General features: G+C 41.0%; 1 protein-coding gene across 1 annotated transcript in view; it reads right to left on the reverse strand.

Annotated features, from left to right (window-relative positions):
- Positions 1-21,446, reverse strand: part of AGBL1 (AGBL carboxypeptidase 1) — a gene marked incomplete at its 5' end in the record, with an annotated part of 297,365 nt that overhangs the window by 181,274 nt on the left and 94,645 nt on the right. The window contains one exon of the mRNA XM_082769379.1: positions 9,206-9,386. Within this exon, the coding sequence (XP_082625505.1) occupies positions 9,206-9,386 (181 nt within the window). The remainder of the gene's footprint in view (positions 1-9,205; positions 9,387-21,446) is intronic.

A 21,446-nucleotide genomic window follows, 5' to 3' on the forward strand; every position in this document is an offset into this window, starting at 1 on the left:
CCCGATTTATTACACAGTGTAATATATGAAGGTATATTACAAGAGACAATAACCTTCATTCCCAGGCAATTTCAGCTTTCCAGGTAGTGTGGATATTGCAGTAAAGTATTGGACATTCTTCATTGCATCTATAAAAGTGAAGTTTTTACAATTTCATTTTGTGGACTTTTCCCATCCCATGAATTACAACCCCAGCACTGAATCTGTAGCCTCCAAAAGGCATTAGCTTGGGTAAGAAGACTTGATCTGGAGAAGGGTGATCAAAACAGCCTCTCTGCTCATGGTGTTAGCTCCTGTCCAATATATTCAACCTTTATATCAGTACTGCATTCCTACCACAACCAGGAATCAGATGCAAAATCCAAGGTTAACGGTAACCATCAGAGTTTTCACTGTTTGTTTACCACGGGGCCAGCTGCACTGAGGTTTGCAGGTATCTCCTGCAAAGTGCAAGAGGTTGTAAAGAGACTCCTGTGATTTAATACAATTCTTCTGTTCCTGCGTTGAAGACACTGAGCCTCATAAAGTTTCATTGGATGGCTGCAGAAGTCGTGGTGGTGAGATACTTTCCCCGTCCCAGGATGTAACTGTGAAGGAGTGCATCAAGTGGCCACAGCTGAGAAAATGGATCAGACTCCAGAAAAGATCTATCAGCGAGCACCCCAGAATCCTTTTCATTCTCATCAATACTATAGACTGTGCCACTAATGCATCAGTTCCTAACCGGGGCCCAGCTGCTCCTTGCTTGTCTGCACAGAGCCCAGCACAGGCACAATTTGTATGGGAATAATATATCAGAAAGGGGGCTTAAATAAACATAATAACAAACAAAGGAGATATTTGTACACAATCAAACTAATAAGAATAATAATATAATTCAATCAACTCATTAAATATACTAAAAGCTAGCTCTGTACACCAGTCTCCTGGCTCCTAGAAATGTCAAAGGAGTGCACATATCTGATTATGAACTCCTGTTGTCAGTCAGGAGAATAGACACGAATGCAGAACAAAAATAATTCCTTTCTGAGCCCACGGAACATCGTGTTCATATCTAATATTCATGCTAACTTGAAAATACAAGGTAGTACCCACCTAAAATGAAATAATTTTCAAGGCTCAAAGCTGAATTGTTTAGTCCAAGACATTAATATCACTGAGCCCACATCAAGTGATTTTTGCAGTGAAATTCCCAGGTGACCTTGAATCATCAGCATAAATTGTGTATGAAAGAGCCAGGGGAGATGTACTCAGCTCATGAGGTACCTTTGCTGTTTCAGAGCAAACACCACACATGCTTTTGCAACTGGAGGCCTAATGAAACACAAGACAATGCATTTGATCCTTCCAGTCCTTAATACAAGCATTAACTAATTAGTTTTTGTGACCATTTAGAAGACAGATGGTACTGTTTTCTCTGTTGCACTGACAAGCATGGTACATCACTTTGTAAGATGCCCTGCCCATGCCAGACCTATTACCAGGTCTTTGTTGTTGTTGTTGTTCTCTCCCAAGGCATACAAACAGTGATGCAACTCTCTGGGAAGTCTATCAAAAACAAGCAGTTGTGTTGGTTTTATTAGGCTGGACGCTGGGACAAGCTGATATTCAACAGATTGAGTGTATTCTCCTCCCCAGACTTCTGGAAGCACATGGGATGTGCTAGAAAATAAAAGAAATGGCTGCAAAGCACCCAAAATTTCAGCTAGTGAGCTTCCAGGAAACAGAAGCACCAAGCAATAATGCCAACCACTGACTTGAGACTGGTGCTGAGTCCCATAGACAACAATAGCAGACAGGTTCCTGTTTTAGAGACTCAGCCACACAATAAATTAGGTGAGGGTGTGTTAGAACAACAGCTGGCTGCTAATTAGTCACAGCCCCCCTCAGCAGGGTATCAATAAAGTGGCAGAGAACATCTCGAGTAAATTAAATTTTAAAAAATCCTGCTGCAATCTCTCCCCCGACAGACCCTTCCTTCATCTCCCTTCTCAGCTTTTTATTTATTGTAATTACTTTAGTAATAAGATTTGTTTCCTTGTTATTATATATATTACTATGCAGGGCAACAACAACAAAAACAATAGCTGGGAAGAGTTATGTAGCTTATTTATCTCCTCAGTTGTTATTGGGCCACTGGGTGGAGGAAGCAATGAGGAGGTGGGGGCCTGGGAAAAGCAGTAAATAGAAGAGAAAGCATATTCCTCAGGAGCAGAGACATATGGGGACATATTTACGAAGGAGGAAACACTGACAATGAGCGAATAGATCTAATAACTCAGGGGGCCCAGCAGCTCTGGCTGATAAAGGAAGGAATAAACAATCCTGCACTGGAAGCGCTGTCAGGAGGGAGTCCTGGGGCACATCTGTCTGCTAAAGGATGTGCGCCTCAGCAGAGCCAAGGATAGGCTGCCACCACGGCACAGGGCAAAGAGCTTGGTTTGAAATAGGTCACCTCCCAGTACAGAGATGTACTCAGGGAACTGTATGGTGGAGGACAAGACCCCACTTCTGAGTCCACCAAGGAAAGGTTTGCTGAGACAAGAGGAGAGGAACACTGTAGCCCATATTTCATCTTCTGTTGCTCACATACCAGCCAGGTTCACATACCCTAAACTCACAAATCACAGGCGTCATCTAAGGGGGACTTTCTGAGCTTGTCAGAAGCCATAAGGCTGCTTGCCTTAAAGAGGTGAAAGTAGTCTCTGAGCTCCATTTCACTGGAAGAAATGAAGGTGGCAGACAAGCATCCAAAAATATTCAGGATGGCCTGCTGAGAAGACCACAGTGCTCATTCACCAGCTCTGCTTCACCACTGGAACAGGATCCCTGCTCTCTTTATTAATGTAGGGCAACTGAGGCAATGCTTGAGGTAACAGAGCAGCAATTAGCTGAGAAGCATTCACTCTGTACACAGAACTTTCACCCACAGTTCATAAACGCTTCCCAGAGCCACATACCAAGCCAGGACAGACATTTCCCCAACCTGGCATTTTCATCCCCTCTGAGGTCTGAGTCAGTGCATGCAAATACGCCACCTTACAACATGCAGCTCAGAGCACAGACGTTCTGAATGAGTAAGGATTGCATCTTATGCCAAAATATTTTTTTTTATCTAAGTATACCTTGCCTTCTGCGTGCATTTAGCTGATGGCACAGTGGTGCTCATTTAGATTCAAGGCTTCAGAATACAACATGGGGGACAGAGTCCAACACTGTCTGCTAAAGAACAGCAGCACACTAATCCTGGAGTACTTCTCGCTCCTAGAGATAATTCTTCCCCTGCATTAATTAACGTCAGTTCAGAAACACTCCTTTCCCAGCCTTCCCACATCTTTGCACAATTCTTACAGAAACACATTTCATAGATTTGGTCTGGAGAGAGCCTGTGGAGTGTGTTTGCAAAGAGCATGGCACAATTTAGTTATGCAAGGCTAGCTTCTGAGAATTAAACTCCTCTTCAATCCTCTGACCACAGAGAAGCAATAAAGGGAAGGAGGTGGAAAAAAGGAGTGATGTCTACATTTACATGGCTTCGTATGACATCACCTCAAAGTTTAATCCTTGAGGATGCAGTTCTGGATCATCAAACAACTCCTTAAGACTAGCCATCAGATTTTTTTGCTGTCCCTGTCCAGTTCTGCCTCTTACTGTCTTCAGAACACAATGTCTCAATGGAGGGGAATAAGCAATAATGCAGAAGGAGAAGAGTCATATATACAAATAATGCTTTTTGGTATACAGATGAACCCGCTTCTACTCCTCCTCCTAAGAGTATCCTTCAAAAAACAAACTGGGTTCCACAGAATAAGTGGCAACACTGGTATTTTCCCTTTGTAACTTCTGAGAGCACACAAAGGAAACACGTTATGGAGGGGATTTCAGAGGACATTTATATCTCTCCATTTCAGTAATTGTTAAAGAGGTAAAGCTTTTCTCTGCTTTTTCAGATTCTAGGAGGTAATGAACAAAGTCTGATAAGCTGAACAGGATAGAATAAACAGTCTGACTAAAGTAGAGTGAATATCAATGGAGAGAGAAACAGCAAAAACAACAGCTCACCTGCCTTACCTTTGAGCAGCAGAAAAGCTTACTCAGCCTGTGCTGTGGGAGGGCAGGTGCAGGAGGGAACAGGGTGTATTTAAACCAGATAAAGAATAGTCCATGGCTATAATCCAAAATGCAAATCAGGATTTCCTCTTCCTAACTGCTACTATGGTTACCCCATGGCTTTGAAAAAATCATGCAGCTTCCAAAAAATTCATCTTCCTTTACCAAAAAAAAAAAAAGAAAAAGAGGGGGGGGGCTCACCAGCTCCAATCTCCACTGACTTGTTCAAATTCATTTATAAAAAAAGCATCAAGTTCTTTTCATTGAAAAGCTTCTTTGATTCAATAGGAGGGAAAGGAAAGCGAGAAAAGGGCAGACAGAAGAGAAGAAAGAGGACACATTAAAAGGAGTAAAGAGGAAGAGGTTGGCAATGTAGGAACAAGAAACTCAGAAGTGTGACACTGGGCAGTTAGGGGTTTGTGAAGGGGGAGAGAATTTGTGAATACACAAAATACATAGAGACTGCACGGGAAGTCTGTATGGGAAGTATTTTTTAAAACAAAAGGACTTCTCTAGGAGCTCCCACCTCTTGCCTGATCAATGATCTTGCAAGGCTGAATCATTTTTAATTTAATACTTCTGGGAAGTGGGGGGAAAAAACACTCATTAAACATAGGCACAGTTGGCAAGCATTGAGTGTTAGCATTTGGCAGCATTTATTATTGCTGTTTATGGTGATATAAATTAGGTTATACTGACATAATTAATAACCCTAAATTTAGGGGTAATAAATAGCAATATTTATATGGAACTGCAGTGTCTGAAGAAGTCCAGCCAAAGAAAAACAAAATGCTGACTACCGTGTTGCAACTGTGAGCGTATGTGGGACTGCCAGGTGTGTGTGGGAGGTATGCAGGTCGGAGCAGATGCTGAGGAATGGCTGCGTGTGCAAGCCACTGACAGGAGCGTACGCAGCAGGTGCACAGAGAAGACAGCCCAAGAGCACATCACAAAGCAGCTTGTGACTGCATAGGTAAGCGTCAGTGCACATGCAACTCGATGCTCAAGTGTGTGATAACAAACTTAAGTGGACACAGTGCGGACAGCCGAAAGTGTTCTGTTTCTTTATGAAAATTTCCTTTGATGCTGCCGTAATTAAGCTTTTACAAGATCCCTGCCTGACCCTGGTTTCACTAGTCGAATCAGAAGATAATCTAGATTGAAGAGTAAATGCTCCCAGTACACACATTTCACTTCACTTCACGCTGCGCAAAGGTTGTTGTATGTCATTATCTCATTCTCCCAGGAAGAAAACTCACAAAAAGAGGAGGAGAAGATGACCAAGGTCGCATAGTCCATCAATAGCAGAGCCAGGAACAAAGCCTCTCGCTTACCCACTGCATTTTATATCAGTCTCCCAATGAAACCACTATTCTCCTTCATGGATTCTCCACCACTTAATAGACTGGAATTTCTTCTAAAGCTTTCCTATTTATCTGTTTTAATTTTAAAAAGGGGTAGAAGTATGGAGGCAGAGATTCATAAGAACGTTCTTAAAAACTTGGATTCTTATAGAACAACCTACACAAAAGAGTCAGCCTGCAAGAACGATTTCTCCTAAGTAGTTTAATGTGTTTGTCACTTGAGACTGACTTACACTTGCATTTCTGGTGATTAAAACTATTTTTTCCTTGTACTTTATATCAGAAGAAGAGAAAAAAATAAAGCATACAAATAATCATATTAGGTCAGACCACAGGTCTATTGGAGGAGGCATCCCATCCCCTCCAGTGGTCAAAAGCCACTGTCTGACAAAGTGTAAGATCAGCTTATGAAAGGTAGTACCTATCATTATCCTTAAAATATATATCAGTTATCACATTAGCTGAATATTATTTAACAAACTCTACACCTGACTGCTGTTCAGGATGGAACAAAACACTCAGCCATACACAGCAACTCAATCATCAATTCTCTCTGGCTTGAACAAACTCAAATTAGCTTCAATATTTGGTAGTGATCTGCACTGTTATGTGATGACAACCTCACTTGTACAAACACACATCACCACTACCTTCATTTAGCTGCAACTCTCTCCATCACTGACAGACAGGAACGGATTCTCATCAACTGAAGTGAAAGGGAGAGTGGAGAGCTGTTTCCCAGCTCAGCCACGCACAGTCAGAGCATAATTGCATTACTGTAGTCATATCTGTGATAGAGGAACATTCTCCGCATGTAACTTTCAGATCACATTAACCAAAGCAAATACCAAGGCCATGATCGTCTTGTTGCTGCACAAGGCTCCCAAAGTGCAATCGCGAGATACCCTGCTGGGACGAGCACTCTTCCACTGAGCTGTGCCTGCAGCAGGGAGCCAGCAGAGGTACAGGCACAGCTGGGCTGCTGGAAGAAATCTTTTGTAATGGTGCACTGACATTCATCTCTGTGACGGTCAGGGAAGCGTTAAGCACACTCTGGCACAAAGGGTTAGGAAGAGGGAGAGTGAGGAGCTTCAAAAGAACCACCAACAGCAAGAGTCCAACTCTTTCTTAAATAAAGATATTGAGATAAGATTAAAGAAGGATTAACACCAGTTGACAAAAAGATAGAAGGAGAGTAGGGTAGAGATTTACTGGAACATGCACATCCAAAGCAAAAATAGAGTTTAAATAAATAAATAAAAATCAGCTTGCATACTGGAAAAGCCAGAGCCAGGATGGTCAGGGCAATGGGACTGTTCTGGATGGCTTCTACAGCAGCTTTTGCTATGGAAAAGGTCACTTTACCTGAAAACTTTGAGCATCATCCTAGCATTAAAACAGAAGGGATCACTGTCTCATAATAAGAAATAAAACGGCAGGTTACCACATGCAGGTATTTCCAGCAGAGAACCAAGACAATTGTTGGCCTCGACAGCATGTTTGACGCATTCACTGTGTCAATCCCTTCCACAAAAGGGACTGTGAATCCCAAGATAAACAAGTGGCTTCATGAAATGTGTTTTAGAGGTGTAAAAAAATACGTAGCAAATAACTACTTAGAAGTGTTATGGTTGAGAATGGGCTACAGACCTGTTTCCTCAGAAAACAGGTTTCCTCATAACATTGGCAGTGATTTGATTTGAAAGACAACAGGCTTTACTAAGACACTTAAACCTGGGTAAGGTAGAACATTAATAGCTAAAGAAATCTGAATGCGCATACACAGACATTAAGGGCCTGAAAGATTTTTTTTTTTTTCTCCAGTGCTCAGTTATTTTCACTAAACTGTCAGTAAGCCTCAAGGCCCAAGAAAGAAATGCTTCTGTTCATGTAGCAGGGCCTGAGTCCACTGAAAAAGCATGTGGGAAGAAACAAGAATATCTGAGCCACAGAAGACTTCAAAGCCTACAAGCATTTAAATTAGAGCATAAAAGAATGGTTCTCTCCCTTCCCCAGGCCTCATCAGTTACAAAGCCATGGCCAAGTCTTTTTTGCCCTGCTCCTACTCCGCATGTAAGGCTTACCAAACTTTTTCACTTGTCGGCAGGTTTAACTACAGTTTAAGCTCCTTTGCATGAGGGAAGGCTAAACACCTTCCTGTATGACGTGTGCTCAGACAGAACACTTCATCCAGGTGTCACCGAGAGCCACATCCTCCCTCTCGAGGGCCCCTTCTCTGCTATACTCACTCCTGACAGCTGGAGAAAAAAAGGTCAGACGTTCCCTCCAGTCCTCCATCTGCTGGAAACTTTAATTAAGCACAGTGAAAGGAAAAATAGAAAGGGGAAAAAAAGCCACAACCTTTCCTTTTTTTTGCTTCTGCTGTCTGGAAGGATCAAGGAAGAATTTGGTGCCAGCAGAAGCTTCAAATACTCAGGGGCAGTATTGAGCTACTCAGAATAGTCTTCCCAAACTACTAACATGACACACTCATGTCCTGGGGAGTGTAGAAGCACTAAAACTGTTCAGAGTCACAGACCAGAGACTGAACAGAGACCTAAGTCGCTCTCTGCTGAAGCCCTCACCCACAACTGAAATGAATTCATTTAGAGCCAAACAAGTTCAAGTTCTTGTTTAGGGTCCTTTTTCTGCCCCTGCAACACCTGATCAGCACAGCCTGACCTAAACCAGATGGGTGACTGTAGTTTAAGATAAGTTGCACCTCTATGCTTTGTTATGTATTACAGTGCTTGTCTAAAACCATCTTTCAGCTTTGAGATTAGTCCGTTCCAACAAGCTAGAGGACACAGTCCTTAGTGAAACCTGCAAGACCTTATTACCAGGTCAAAATGCACAGCTTCTCTGCTACAGATGGGATGTGGTCACAACTTTCTGCCCCTGCATCAGAGACAGTACAGAGACTTACAACCATTTACAAGCAGTTCACAACTCACCATCACTCCAAAAACAGTCAAGTGCAAACCTACCATATCATACTACACTTGTCAATCACTCAAGGGGAATTCCTCTTTCACTAGCTCTGAAGTGATCTATTTCATTTCACTTTAACATATTATAAGCAAATTTACACTTTTTCATCTGTTGGGAAAGGAGAAGGAAGGTATGTTAGTGTGGATGGGCAGGGTTGGTGTAAAAGCAGATATAAAGAATGCAAAAATGAATCTGCATTTTTGTAAGCTCACAAAGACTTGGTATCTCTTAGGAAACGTGTGGGAGAGAAGATTGAAAAGGAGGTGGGAGAAGGAGGGAGCTTCACTATATGGAAATGTTTCCATGAAAACTTGAAGACTTAATAGATCCTTACTCATCTTCCCTCACTCAGGCTATGCAAAACATTAAAGACAGTTATTCCCAAGTATATCTCCTTACAGGTGAAATTTGCCCTGCTGATTTAGCAGAACAGACAGATCTCCATTTAGCAATCAAGATCCACATTGTCTGGTACCTCTATGCAGTATGAGACACCTTATGGCCACACACAGTACAGAATCACAAACATCTGACCCACGCAAGACAGCGCACTGGGCTATATCCAAGAATTACATTTACCATACAAGATTAATAACAGAATGAATAAAACACAAGGTTCTAGGCAAAGAGAATTCTTCTGACCCAAAACATGCAAGACAAGACCTGCTCAGTGTACAGGAAAGAAGCCTGCAGGGAAACCCAGCAAAACCCCACAAAAAGTACATGCCACTACAACTCACTTGCCATTGATGACTCCATCAGGATTGAGCATGGGGACAATCTTGAAAATGAAACATTTCCTCAGGAGATCAGCAATGGGATCGTTGCTCACAAGGAATTCTAGGGTCCCTTTCATAACCCAGCTAGCATTGCTTTCTCCAGGGTGAACACGGGCCATTAGAAAGACATATGGACGACTGTCTGTAAAACAAGAAAAGATTTGAAGATGTTACTCATCAAAGCTGCAGAGGCAGAGTTTTTGAAATTAACCATCATTTCGTAAGCATCCAATAAAAGTTAGAAATAACGTGCTAAGACAGTCCACTACTTTTGCTGTTTTCAGTTAATGTAGACACAGACTCAGATTTGCAAGAATGATTTTCAGAAGTTGCAACTAGAGCAGTTCAGCTGTTTCTAGTAATACATTTGGCACAGGAGACATAAGCTGTGGGAATTTGGGATAGCAGAAAGGAGTTTCTGTTGTTGTGTTTTTTTGTTTGTTTGTTTTTTTTTAATCAAAATCTTACTAAACAGTCCATTGATAAGCTCTGATGAACCCCCCTTTCAAAGTAGACTTGCAGCTTGGCAGAGAAAGTTGCCTTGTTATCAGATATGTTATTTGCTGTTCCTGTGAAAAAGCACCCACATTTGGCCTAGTTATAAATCTCCAAAATCTCTCAGTATACATATGCTTAGAAAAGACCAACTCTGACAGCAGATTCTTTGAAGATCCCATCTGTGTCGAGCATACTCCACGGATGGGCCAAGGAAAAAGGAGAAGGCAGAGGGAGACACCTGCCAAGCAGTGAAAATAAAAAGGAAAGGACAAAGCAATGAGGTGCCTTAAAATGATCCCTTTGTGAGGCGTTCACAAGCTCACGCAGCTGTCACAAGTCAACCTGACAGATTTGCTTTAGTGGAAACCAGTATCTGTCAGGGAATCACAATGATGCCGTGATGTTTTTTCCAGCTCTGTCAGGTGATGTCAGAGCTCAAGCTCTGTTCACTTGCATGAATTGAAGGGACCTCAGTTGACAGGCTTTGGAGAGGTAAAAGGACATAAAACACAACGAAATGTATCATCTGAGTGCCCTTGTAAACAAATGCTGAATTAGCAAGTTATGCTCCTTTGCCCTTGGCTCCCAAAGCTGTCCTTCAGTTTTCTAAATGCTTTACAAATCATTAATCAATTAATGTGAAACGGGGAGGTAGCACACCAAGCTGAAAAATATAGTGCTATTAAAGTGCTGTTTAGAGATTTCGCCAACAAGCAAAGACTGCTGGAGCTGAGAACACAAGTGAAATTTTCTCATTTCCCAGAGAAAGAATAAACAATAATTCTTCTTAAATGTATATTCTGTACACTTCTGCTCAATCTGTACATTGTAATACAATACAATTATGTCTTTCAGGGATGCATACAGATTTAGAAATAATCCCCTTTGTACTCTCCCCACTTCCATGCCTTCCTCTTAAGCATTTGGTGGGCAATACTGCACTGTCAGCTCAAAGAACTCATAGAGAACAATCTTGCTGTGGTCCGGTAAAGCAACCTGAACTCTTTTCTCAATAGCCATACATTTTTATTTTTTTAAATCATTCTTACACCTTATTCTTATACCACACTTTTACACATCATAAACCCAAATTACGTATATACATCACTGAAAATATACCAAGTGCCCAAGTCACATCCCAGCCATTCTGCCTTTTTTTTCCCAAAATTAGAATACACAATTTCTACTCTGCTCCAGCTAGATGCTGTGCATTGCAATCTACCTTAGTAATGCTTTTTAATAGAAACAAGCAAAAAACTAGCTTTCACAAAGACATCAGCTGCATTTTGCCATTTCCAAACATTTTTTTCTTTCTCCCATCTCCATGATTTAGTGCTGTTTTGCAGGCTCATTGCTGAGCTAAACTTATGGGACTGTGCTGTTGTAGTGGAGAATGAGGCTCTTGAGGACTCCTAATGGACAACAGCTGTAAATAGCACAAAGCAAAATAAAACATGTTCTCTTGCAATTGATGAATACAGCTTTAACAACTCTTGTCTCTTCTGTACATTGGGAGAGCACACAGCATGTTAATTGAGAGATTCTTCCCTCAAAGTAAGAAAAGAAAAAGAAAAAGAAAAAGAAAAAAAAAAAAAAAAAAAAAAAACTAAGCAAGGACTTTCTCATCTCTGCTAATTGCAAATACTGTGGGACTGCCAGAGACCTGAGTTCTGTTCTTCTTCTCAAGACCGATATGCCTGTCTGTCCTCATTTGAATGTGAGAAAAGCTTCTAGAGTTTCCTTATCTTAAAACCCAGGAAATGGTTGGGGTAAAGAGAGCAGGCAGACATTATCTACACTGTTTCCCTCTGGGTGACAACAGTGGCAGCCCACAGCTGTAGGGTTCAACCAGGGAGTTCTTTCCACTCCAGTTAAAGCTTCTTTTAATAGCTCCCCTCCTGACAAGCACGATTGCAACTCAGACATCCCATCCACAGGAGAGTCATAACAAAGGTCCGTACCAGTAGGCAAACTGCAGATCTTGTTAAGTGCCTGTTCCCTTCGCAGAAGGCATTGCAGCCAAATCCCATATCAAAGTGCTGCTCTCCCCCCATACTGCACCCAGCGTGAAGACTAATGAAGCACTAAATAGAGCAGAGAGTTGATGTTATGGCCATAACACTTGCTACCCTTGAGACACCTGGGAAAGACAGACCTGACTCTGTGACAGGCAGAAATCACTCAATCTTATAACTGTAAAGCATATCCAGTAATTTATCTGCCTTGAAATTGTTGTGATAACTGTGATAAACATTGCAGCTTATGAAAACAGTAGACAGCAGCATTGGTCAGCTGTGCTCAGCTCACCAGCTGGAAAGCACCAGCCAAGATTTGTGCACTTAGCTGAGCTGCTTCACTTCATTCCTGCCCTGTTACTGCAGTCCTGATCGGGCCAGCTCAGTGCTACCCAGCATAGCCTGCTGGTTTCCACTGGTGCTCAGCTACCCTTCCTATGTCCTATTTCAATCCTAAGCCTCTTGTGACTACCTAGTGTGCCACATCACACCTATCTTCATGACACTGAGCTACAAGTTCTCAAACACATCCCTCGGGGCCCAGAACAGAGCTCAAGTCTTCAAAATCCTCTGGTCAATGCTTAGGCAGAATCCTTCCCAAGTTCTGGGGAAGCTGCCAGAAAGCTCAGGTTAGCCATTTATCTCTGCAAAGCCCACATGACACATAACCTTCTCCAGGAATGTAAATAATAAAAAGAGAGAGCAGAGGAACCTTTTCATGCTACATAAAGCCTCATCCAACAGATCTTGTCTCATTACTCTGCGTTACATTTCGACATGGCCAGGATTTAACGTGGCACCAACAAAACCAGAGATGAGAGATTAAAGCATCACTGATGCCTCTTGCAAAACTTTGAGCAAAAACCCTTTGAGTAATAATTCTAATGTATCACCTACTTCCCATCTCCCCTTCTCTTCACTCATTTTTAACTGTGGATATATGCATGAAAATAAGAGCTTTGTTCTTTCAGCACTGCTAACTTGCTGCTTAATCTCCTGTCTGTTGTAGGGATCCTCCTCTCATTATGCCATCACCAAGATTCACTAAGAGGTGACTTTGATGTTACTAATCATGGCATCAGTTGGGGAAAGAGCAGCCTGAAAGAAAAGAACAAAACCACATTAACACAGCAGCATCCCTCATCAAGACGAGCACAGAAAGGAAAGGAAATGCAGTTCCAGATGCCCTGACCTGGGCTAAGGTTCTAAATTATATCAAGCTGAGATTTGGGCTGTGCCATTTGTAAAGGGAGAAGGTTTTGAAACAACACAGGATTTTATAAGGAGTCAAAGGGAATTATATACACAGCATGTGAGAAATTCAACCTAGATCCAGGTCTTGACTCAAATTTTTCTGGCTGTGCTTCTGCATACCTCTCTTTCCTTTACCCCCAAGCCCAGGGCCACTAAAACGCAGTGCGTTGTGTTTATTTTTTTTTTCCTCCCTTTATTTCTAAATACAGCATGAATTTATCATGAGCATTGCACAGATCAAAGGGTCACGTTTACCCCAGGACATAGGAGACAAACCAAGAACGCTAACTCTCCCTCCCAACTTAATTATCTGTGACCACTACAGCTTATTCTGAGTGTCAAATGATAGGGAAAAAGGAGCACCAAATGTAGCTCTTCCATGCATGTCACGGCTGCGTCCTGCTCTGGATACATCTGATATGCCCAAGGCTGCATAGTTACGCAAAGTCAGAGAGAAGACAGGATATGGTGTGATGTACAATGAATATATTAAAGTTTGAAAAAAAAATTACTTCAAATACCGAGATCACAGAAAACATGAGACTGATCTGAGGCAGAATCTGTGTCAGACACTTTGCTCTCCTCCTAAAGCTTTTCCTCTAGTTGTCAGTCTTTCAGTTACTTTAAGATACAATTCTTTCCTCCCCCATTCTTCCCCCACCCCAACGTTACTGTCTCCTTGCTGACCCTGCTTTTGGCTAAATGCTGCAGAAGCAGACATGTCTTGTGACAGAGGCAGAACACAGAGTCTGGCAGGACCAGCTGTTGTTTTCCAGAATTATCAAGGAGCTATTTCTCCCTTAAACACACTTACATTATATGCATTATTACTCTTACCTATGGCAAAGAAGTGAACACTACAAATTGCCTTGGCTAGCTTTTCTCTACCTTCATAGCGTGGTGGGGGTGTTTCAGGATCCAAGTTGCTTGGCAACCTCCTTTTGTGCATGGGTTTTATGAATTCATTCACCTTTGAATCAGAGATGATTGGGGAGATGCATGTGGGTATAAAGCATCCAGCCCTGGTGCAGCCTGACATCCTATTGCTGCTGGTCCCAGTCTGCAGTGACTTACTCACATTCACTGGTGTGCCTGCATATTTACACTAACTTCCTTTAGGTCCTTGTTCACACAAGTCTTGCATCAAGCCACTCCACTACATTTCCTGGAATAGTGTCAGGACTATGCCTATAGCTACATAGGTCATCCTCGTCACTAGGGCATCCTAGTTGCCCCTTTAGAAATTTGATCCATGAAACCCTGTAGTCCTCTGTAATGAACTCTTCTGTCCTGAGAGCTGCTGGAATCACTATTCCAGTCTACACAGCATCTCAACCACTTCTTTTTATCTCTGCAATGCAAGGCATCTGCTTGCTATTTAAGATCAGATAGTTAAAAGTGTTAAACATTAGCCATTAGTGACATCAGAAATATTTTATTTCATCATGATATTTTCATCATCAGGACTTCTTCACACAAATAGATCAAAAATAGGTATAGAAAATTCTCTCTTGCCCTCTCCATTACTGACAGTCTTAGAACTTTTAAGAACAGAATAATATAATTACTGGGATTTCTTTAATAATTACCTTCCAAAGCTCCTCTATTATCCTTAAGTCTACTAGTTGCAAGCTTCTGTGCATGTGTTAGTGTGCCCTTTGAAAGCACCAAATAAATAATAAAATAATCTCCAAGAATCTTCACAACAGATTATCTAGGTAGCTGATGTATGGAGTTCCAGATTTTCTGTCAAAAGCAGGCAAAGCTCCATCATCGCCTGCTTCCATAACACACACATTAGTCTTAATTTTTTCTATGGCAGCAGGCGATTTCAGATACTCAAGTATTTTGTACTGCCATGTCCTGACCATCAATCCATATGATTTTCAACCAGCATAGGAAAAACACAGATTGCATTGCAGAAATGGAACACCCCTGAGACATGGCAAGTAGAAAAGGGAAATATTTTCAAGTTAGGTGTGCTTGTGGCTCTAACTTTCTGGGTTCTTCATATCAGGATAACAACACTGGGCTGAGAGAGGAGCCAGTCAGTGGCTGCCCAAAAGACTGGAAGACACTGGAGCAGAGATCCATCAAAACAGGCTACAATCCTATTCTCATTCATTATAAACAGCGCAGTGGAATTATTGCCCTAAATGTTCCCATGCCTAAAAGAAGATACGGGCAGGCCATAAGTGCAGCAGAGACCTGCAGCATAACTGCTGCACAGGCTGAGTACAGAAATCCATAGAGCTATGAAATCCATGGGCTGTTTTCCGAGAGAAGGATTTCATCTGAAATGAAATCAGGCAGGAGGAGCAGACTGAAAAAGCTTCCATTGTCATAGAAATATCTCCCTGGGTAATCCGCAGTGATGGAAAAAGGAAACTCTGATAATTTATGTGACAGTTTAATGGGATTTTGGTGACACATGATACTTTAGAAAGAATTTGCCCAAATAGGACAGACAGGACTTTAATAAGGCTTCAGCTCCACAACAGCAAATATTCTCACCCTTTACTTTTACATTTCATCCTACATATCCACTATTCACCCACAGCCCATCTATCTCATTTGCAGGGCACATTTCAGTATTGTGAGAGCAACAGCAATTCTGCACTTTCTGGTGACATCCCTGGCCAGAGAGACCTCTGAGTATCTGATCCCTGAAGGGATCAAGTTGACCGTGCACCTACAGGGCAGAGCATCAGAGCTTTGAATTCTGAACCATAAGCTGCCCTCAGGCCACATCCCCAGCTCTGTGGATATCCTTAATAGCTCCTCTGCAGAAATCAAGGGTAGCAGATGGACAGGACAGTCTGCAGCAGGAATCACTTGCAGTGGGGATGCCCCCAGAGTACACTCCAGGAGTAAATGGCTTTCACGCTGAGCAATGCCTCAACCTATGCTTTTTGTTTATGAGAGACAGCCTTTACCCCAGTGTAACACCCCCATGCCCTTCACTGCCATCACTTTGCGAACAGGCACAGCAGCAAAAGGAATTGCTTACAGTACTAAACCAGGGTGAAGCCAGGGTTAATGGGATGAAACTTCACAGAGGAACATTTAGGTTGAATATCAGTGAATTATATTGAAGAGTCTCCCCTGTGGAGAGGTAGAAGTTAGCATTAAAAATACGTTGCCCAGAGCACTAGAAGCCATTCTGTACATAACAATCTTGCAGTATCTGGGGACAGAGATAACCCAACAAGCTTTTATTTTCTTTCTTATTTCTATGGATCCACTTCTGAAGCCCTTACTTTTCTAGAATAGCTCCTTGCTGAATCTGGGCAGGAGAGGAATGGTCAAAAACTGTGTGAAGACCTCAATGTTTTGCCCAGTCTGTTACCACAGGAGGCAAAGATCAACTTGGGACCCACAACTTGGTCTGTTAGCCCTAAAATGGGCATGGAAAATAGAGCACCTGTCAACATTTCTCTCCCATTGGGAAAAACAGCCAAATTTCACAACAGAAAACTTACTTTCCTGTTTAGTCCTTCAAGCAATTCTGCTCTACCAAAGATGAGTTCTGTAGTAAATTGAAGCTTTTTGCCTGTACAGAACAGAAATTTAAACCCCACCTAATGCCACCTGCATCATAAAGTAATGCTCATTCTTAAACAAGGGTTGTGTCTTTAAGAGGTACAGATCCAATCTGTCTCTGACTTGAGGTCTTCCTCAGGGAACGACTTGTAAGAAATAAAATATATTAAAAGGAAGTGCAATCAGAGCATCCCATTATCAAAGGGATAAAATATCAATTTTTGTCAAGGTAAAAAGCATTGCAGATTGGCTCTGATGGGAAAAATTAAATTCTTGGTCTTCACTTGATTTGATATTTATCACTCCACTGCTCTAGAAATATCCTGTCAGGGAATGTTTCTTAAAAATATTATCATGTATTTCTCCTGTAGTTAGCAAGCTATGAGGGTTTTAACTTGTGTGCTTTGGTACACATGAAAAACTCATAGGAAGGGAGAAAAAGGAAAGAAAACAGTCTACAAAATGCACCTTCTAATACTTAATTGTGTCAACATCTTAATAATGAACCTTTTGCCAATTCACCTCATCTGGGATATCAGTAAATCGATTCTTACCTCACCACTGTTCTAGAACTGTCTTGCCAAGAGCTGATCCCAAAAGGAGTTCTCTCTTTCCACATACAAGAAACATAAGGAAAACCCCCCAGAACTGGTCTTCTAATTTTGAACAATGAATCTGGTCTTGATAGCAAGTTCTTAGATGAACTCCCCATACAATTGAGCAAAAGAATGCAAGAAAACAAACAATATAAAAGGCTTTTCAGTGAGATCATTGTGACAACAGAACTGGTGTCATCCCCATGACCTTGCAAAATGACATAAGCAAAAACATTTTTCATATTCTAGACTATGTGATGTATATAACGTGCACAAAGGGTTTGACTGAACTGGAAATGTTTAGCACCGCAGTGATGTGGAAATAAGATCTTTAAACAGATCATCCTACTGTCCATCCAGGATTGGTGCAGATCCCTGCATCCATCAGCCTTGACGAGAAGCTTACTTCTACATAAATAATTTTATCATGATAAAGAACTAAGTGGGATGCACTAAAACTTTGTGTCTAAAACATGATAAATGGAACTTCATCACTTTTCCCTCCTGAAATGTTTAGGACAACTCATATCAGTAACTGGTTTAATATTAGTGGCTAGTCCTAACCCCAATTCCCCTACTGCCAAATGGCAATCTAGAAATATTAGCATTTTAACAGATTGTTTTCAAACCCTCATCAGAACACAGGCTCTCAGTAGCTGTTTAGGCCATGAAAAGAAAGTAAATTCATACCACAAGCAAGTTCGACTACTGATATACCCTAAGGATGACCAGAGAAACGGGAACCCATGGCATAATCAGAAACTCAGAATACTCAACAGAAAGATGGGCAGAGCAAAATGTGCCAGTGCAATAAAATAGATAACATGAGAAAGTTTCGAGCAGTACATGGTAAGACACTGAGCAGTCACAATCTAAGGTCAGAAAGAAGTTCTTCCCTTCAGATGCTTGTGAAGTGATTTCTAATGAATCATGTCTTTCTGCATCAATCATGATGGGGAGCTGAATGTCAAGCTAGGAAGACTACTAGTCTGAGGAAAAATATTTCTTCTTAGGAATAAGATGGCAGAAAGGCTAGGCAAAGGAACTTTTTTTTTTCCTCTTTCTCCCAAAAGTTACAACAAAGCACAGAGGAGAGAAAAAAAAAAAAAAAAAAAAAAAAAAAGCTACTCATGAATAAAGGACTCAGTCTGCAGAAAAGCCTTGGCAGTATCAGAAGGCAAACTAATAGAAGTAAACATGTCTAGTAGAAGTAAACATGTAATGTCCAGGATTCAGTTGCTTTTCCTTTCACATTACATTACGTATCACTGCAAAAGTGGGAGTTTTCATACAAAAGATGTTTTTGTTCTTTAATTAATAGTTTAATTGATATCCAATTTATTTTAAAAATCTTTATAAAGTTATTTTTGTCAAATAATTTAACAGTATGAGTGATGGCTGCTGATCAGTCTGAATTTCTGACGCGTAGTACAGACTAGCTTCAGGAAACTGATAGTGCGTAACATGTTTCTTCAGTCAAGGTGCCTTCCTTCATTTTCAACTCAACATTTCCCTAGCAGAACTCTTCCAGCTTTCAAATCCATACATTGTTGCTCAGTCATTCTTTACAGCACCATCGGATCCCTAGGATGAGTTCTGCTTTTCTTGACACGAAGCACTCACACTGAAACCATTATATTTCAGAGCATTCACTACCATTTCATCTTCTGCTCTATAAACTATCAGAATGCTTTTAAAAGAATCACTTATTTAAATAAAAGAAAATCACTGCAAATCATGGTCATGACAGGCTAATGGCAAGAATTGCAAAGATGAATCATTGTCCTTCTGTGTCTAACAAAGCTTCTTACACCAATACATTGTTTGCAAAAAAAAAATCTACCTAATGCTTTCTAACTGCAAGAATACAAATAACAACCTTCACCTGTCATCTAACATCCCCATGAACCTCAAAATCAAAAGGTCTCCTTAAATTATTTTTGTTTTCTATATTAGTTAGCAAGCTTTCTTCATGGATGAAGAAACCAACCACTCAGTTTCACTGCCTGTTTGTAATACAAATTCATTTCAGAGCTTGTATGTATTAGATGCATGCTTTAATTTGATTTATTTTATTTGATTTCTATTAAATTACATTTGAGGCAGGTTAGCAGATGGCCTCGTGGGGAGCATCTTACCAGCATTACCCTGTGTGCAAACAGCAATTATTTTATCTGGGCTGAGCCCAATTTCAAGTCACATCTTGATAAGCTAACAAATAAGGTCGCAGTATCTGCATTCCAAGTGATATCCCAACTGGTGGGAAAGAAGCTTGACAAGCTCGAAGGTGGATTCTGGGAGCGTTCTGATTAAAAGGGTATGATGTGAAAGAAATTAAGCAGCAAGTCACCTTGCTGAGTGTTGATTGAGCTGCGATGAGCAGGAGCTTTGTTTCAAGTCTATCTACAGACATTCCACATAGCTCGCAGGCCCATCACCTATGTCAGCACATAGACTACATGTAGCTACATTTATTGCTCATTCACAGTTAGTAAGTGCTAAACGCAGGCAGAATATAGAGAGTGGGGGCAACAAGACTCCAGAGGCCTTCACATCTCTTGCTTATTCTTTTGCCTCTGGCTAGTTGCTCTTTGTGCAGAACAATTCCTGTGTGTTGGATTATGCTTCACGGTGACCCTCTTGCTGTATTTTCACCCTTTCAAAATGCTTGACAAAGCTGTCACAGGAGTTTGGCATCTGGAAGCTGTGACAGACACTATACGACCTGATTCATAAAACATAACTAAACAGCTTGTGCTGCCAGGGGCCAGGATTTACAGGACTGTGTTTCAAGAACAGCCTTCGATGCCTGCTCTACTGAATGCACTTTCCCACTCTGCTACAATACAAATTCCCAAGCTGCATTAGGGTGACCTGCAACGCTATGAAATGACAAAGCAGATGAGACACTAATCTTGTTAGAGTCTACCCTGTCTCCTGCTGGTCAAGAAGGGGAAAGGAATGACCTTGGCACTGGCTGCACCTTTTACACCACGTTACAGGGGAGGGAACACTATAAAAAAAAAAAATAAATAAATAAGACTAAGACATCGTTTTTCAGAAATTACTCCAGCACAGCAAGCACAAAGAAAAAAAGTCACAGATAATTTCTGCTGTGTTATCCACTTATCCACTACTGACTCATTTTTACAATAAACGCCTCCCTACATTTTCTTCCTGTAGGTACAGCCTTACCAATGATGTATTTAAGGACTTTCTGCCCTCTCAACTGTCCACCTTTTTTCTTCATTTTCACTTCAGTCACAGTCTTCAGGTAGGTGCTTATGGTGGTACCTAAAGGTCCTTTGGAAGACTTGTCAAAGCCTGATGCCAGCAAAAATAAATCCCAATCTCACTCATCATCTTCTGAAAGACTTCACATGTTTCAAGCATATTCCAGTTTAACAACACAGGGTTTTAAAGAACAAGCAAATTGCCAAAGGATAACATACATATCAGACACTGAGTTCAAGCTCAGTTTCCAAAGTCCCAATTATGAAGTATTTTGTGTCATCCACATTCACTTGAGAATTGAATTTCCACATGAACCATGACTTCAGAGTACTTCCTCCTATTTTTGCTTTGGTATTTAGTTCATCAGTCATGAAAATTAATTGAATCTGGAACCTAAATATTATCAGAATAGTCCCTCCTCAGTTATGTTGTCTTATATCATGATACTACAGCATAGCTGTCAATTTCATATTGAAACCCACCCATGCTTCCCAAAATTAGTACATACATACACCTTTGCAGAGTGCTACAATATTCCTGCATCAATCATTATTATGTCTCATTTTCAGACTTGAGGAGAAAAGTGGTGTTTGCAGATCAGTAAAAAAATAAAAATAAAATGAAGTAAAATAAAATGGTATGAAATCAGTAAGTTCAGACCAAGGGAAGAATGAGGAAAGAAAATGGGAACTTGTAGTAGGTCTGCTTTTTCTTAAGGGAGAAAAAAAAGTCTAGAACACTTGGCAAAGACTCACAAGACAATTCCATAATGCCTTTTCATGTTTTCCCCGAGTCATCCAAAACTCCTCATTTATCTGTGGGTCAAGATATACCTCCAACCCCATTCTGACTTGTTCATTCACTCACGCTTACCCACCAGTTCACCCCACCAGATTTTTAATACAAAATACAGCTTATTTCACCTAACATCTTGTCCATTTCAGACAAAAACAGCAACCTGGCTAAGCAAGCAAATCTTCAAAACAGTTTGTTAAACAACTTTAATGAAGACAGAAGAGAAAAAGCTTGTAAAAAAAATTACCAAGTGGCAGAGAAATTACT

Source organism: Aythya marila (genome assembly GCF_965140915.1).
Source record: "Aythya marila genome assembly, chromosome: 11".
NCBI lineage: Eukaryota > Metazoa > Chordata > Aves > Anseriformes > Anatidae > Aythya > Aythya marila.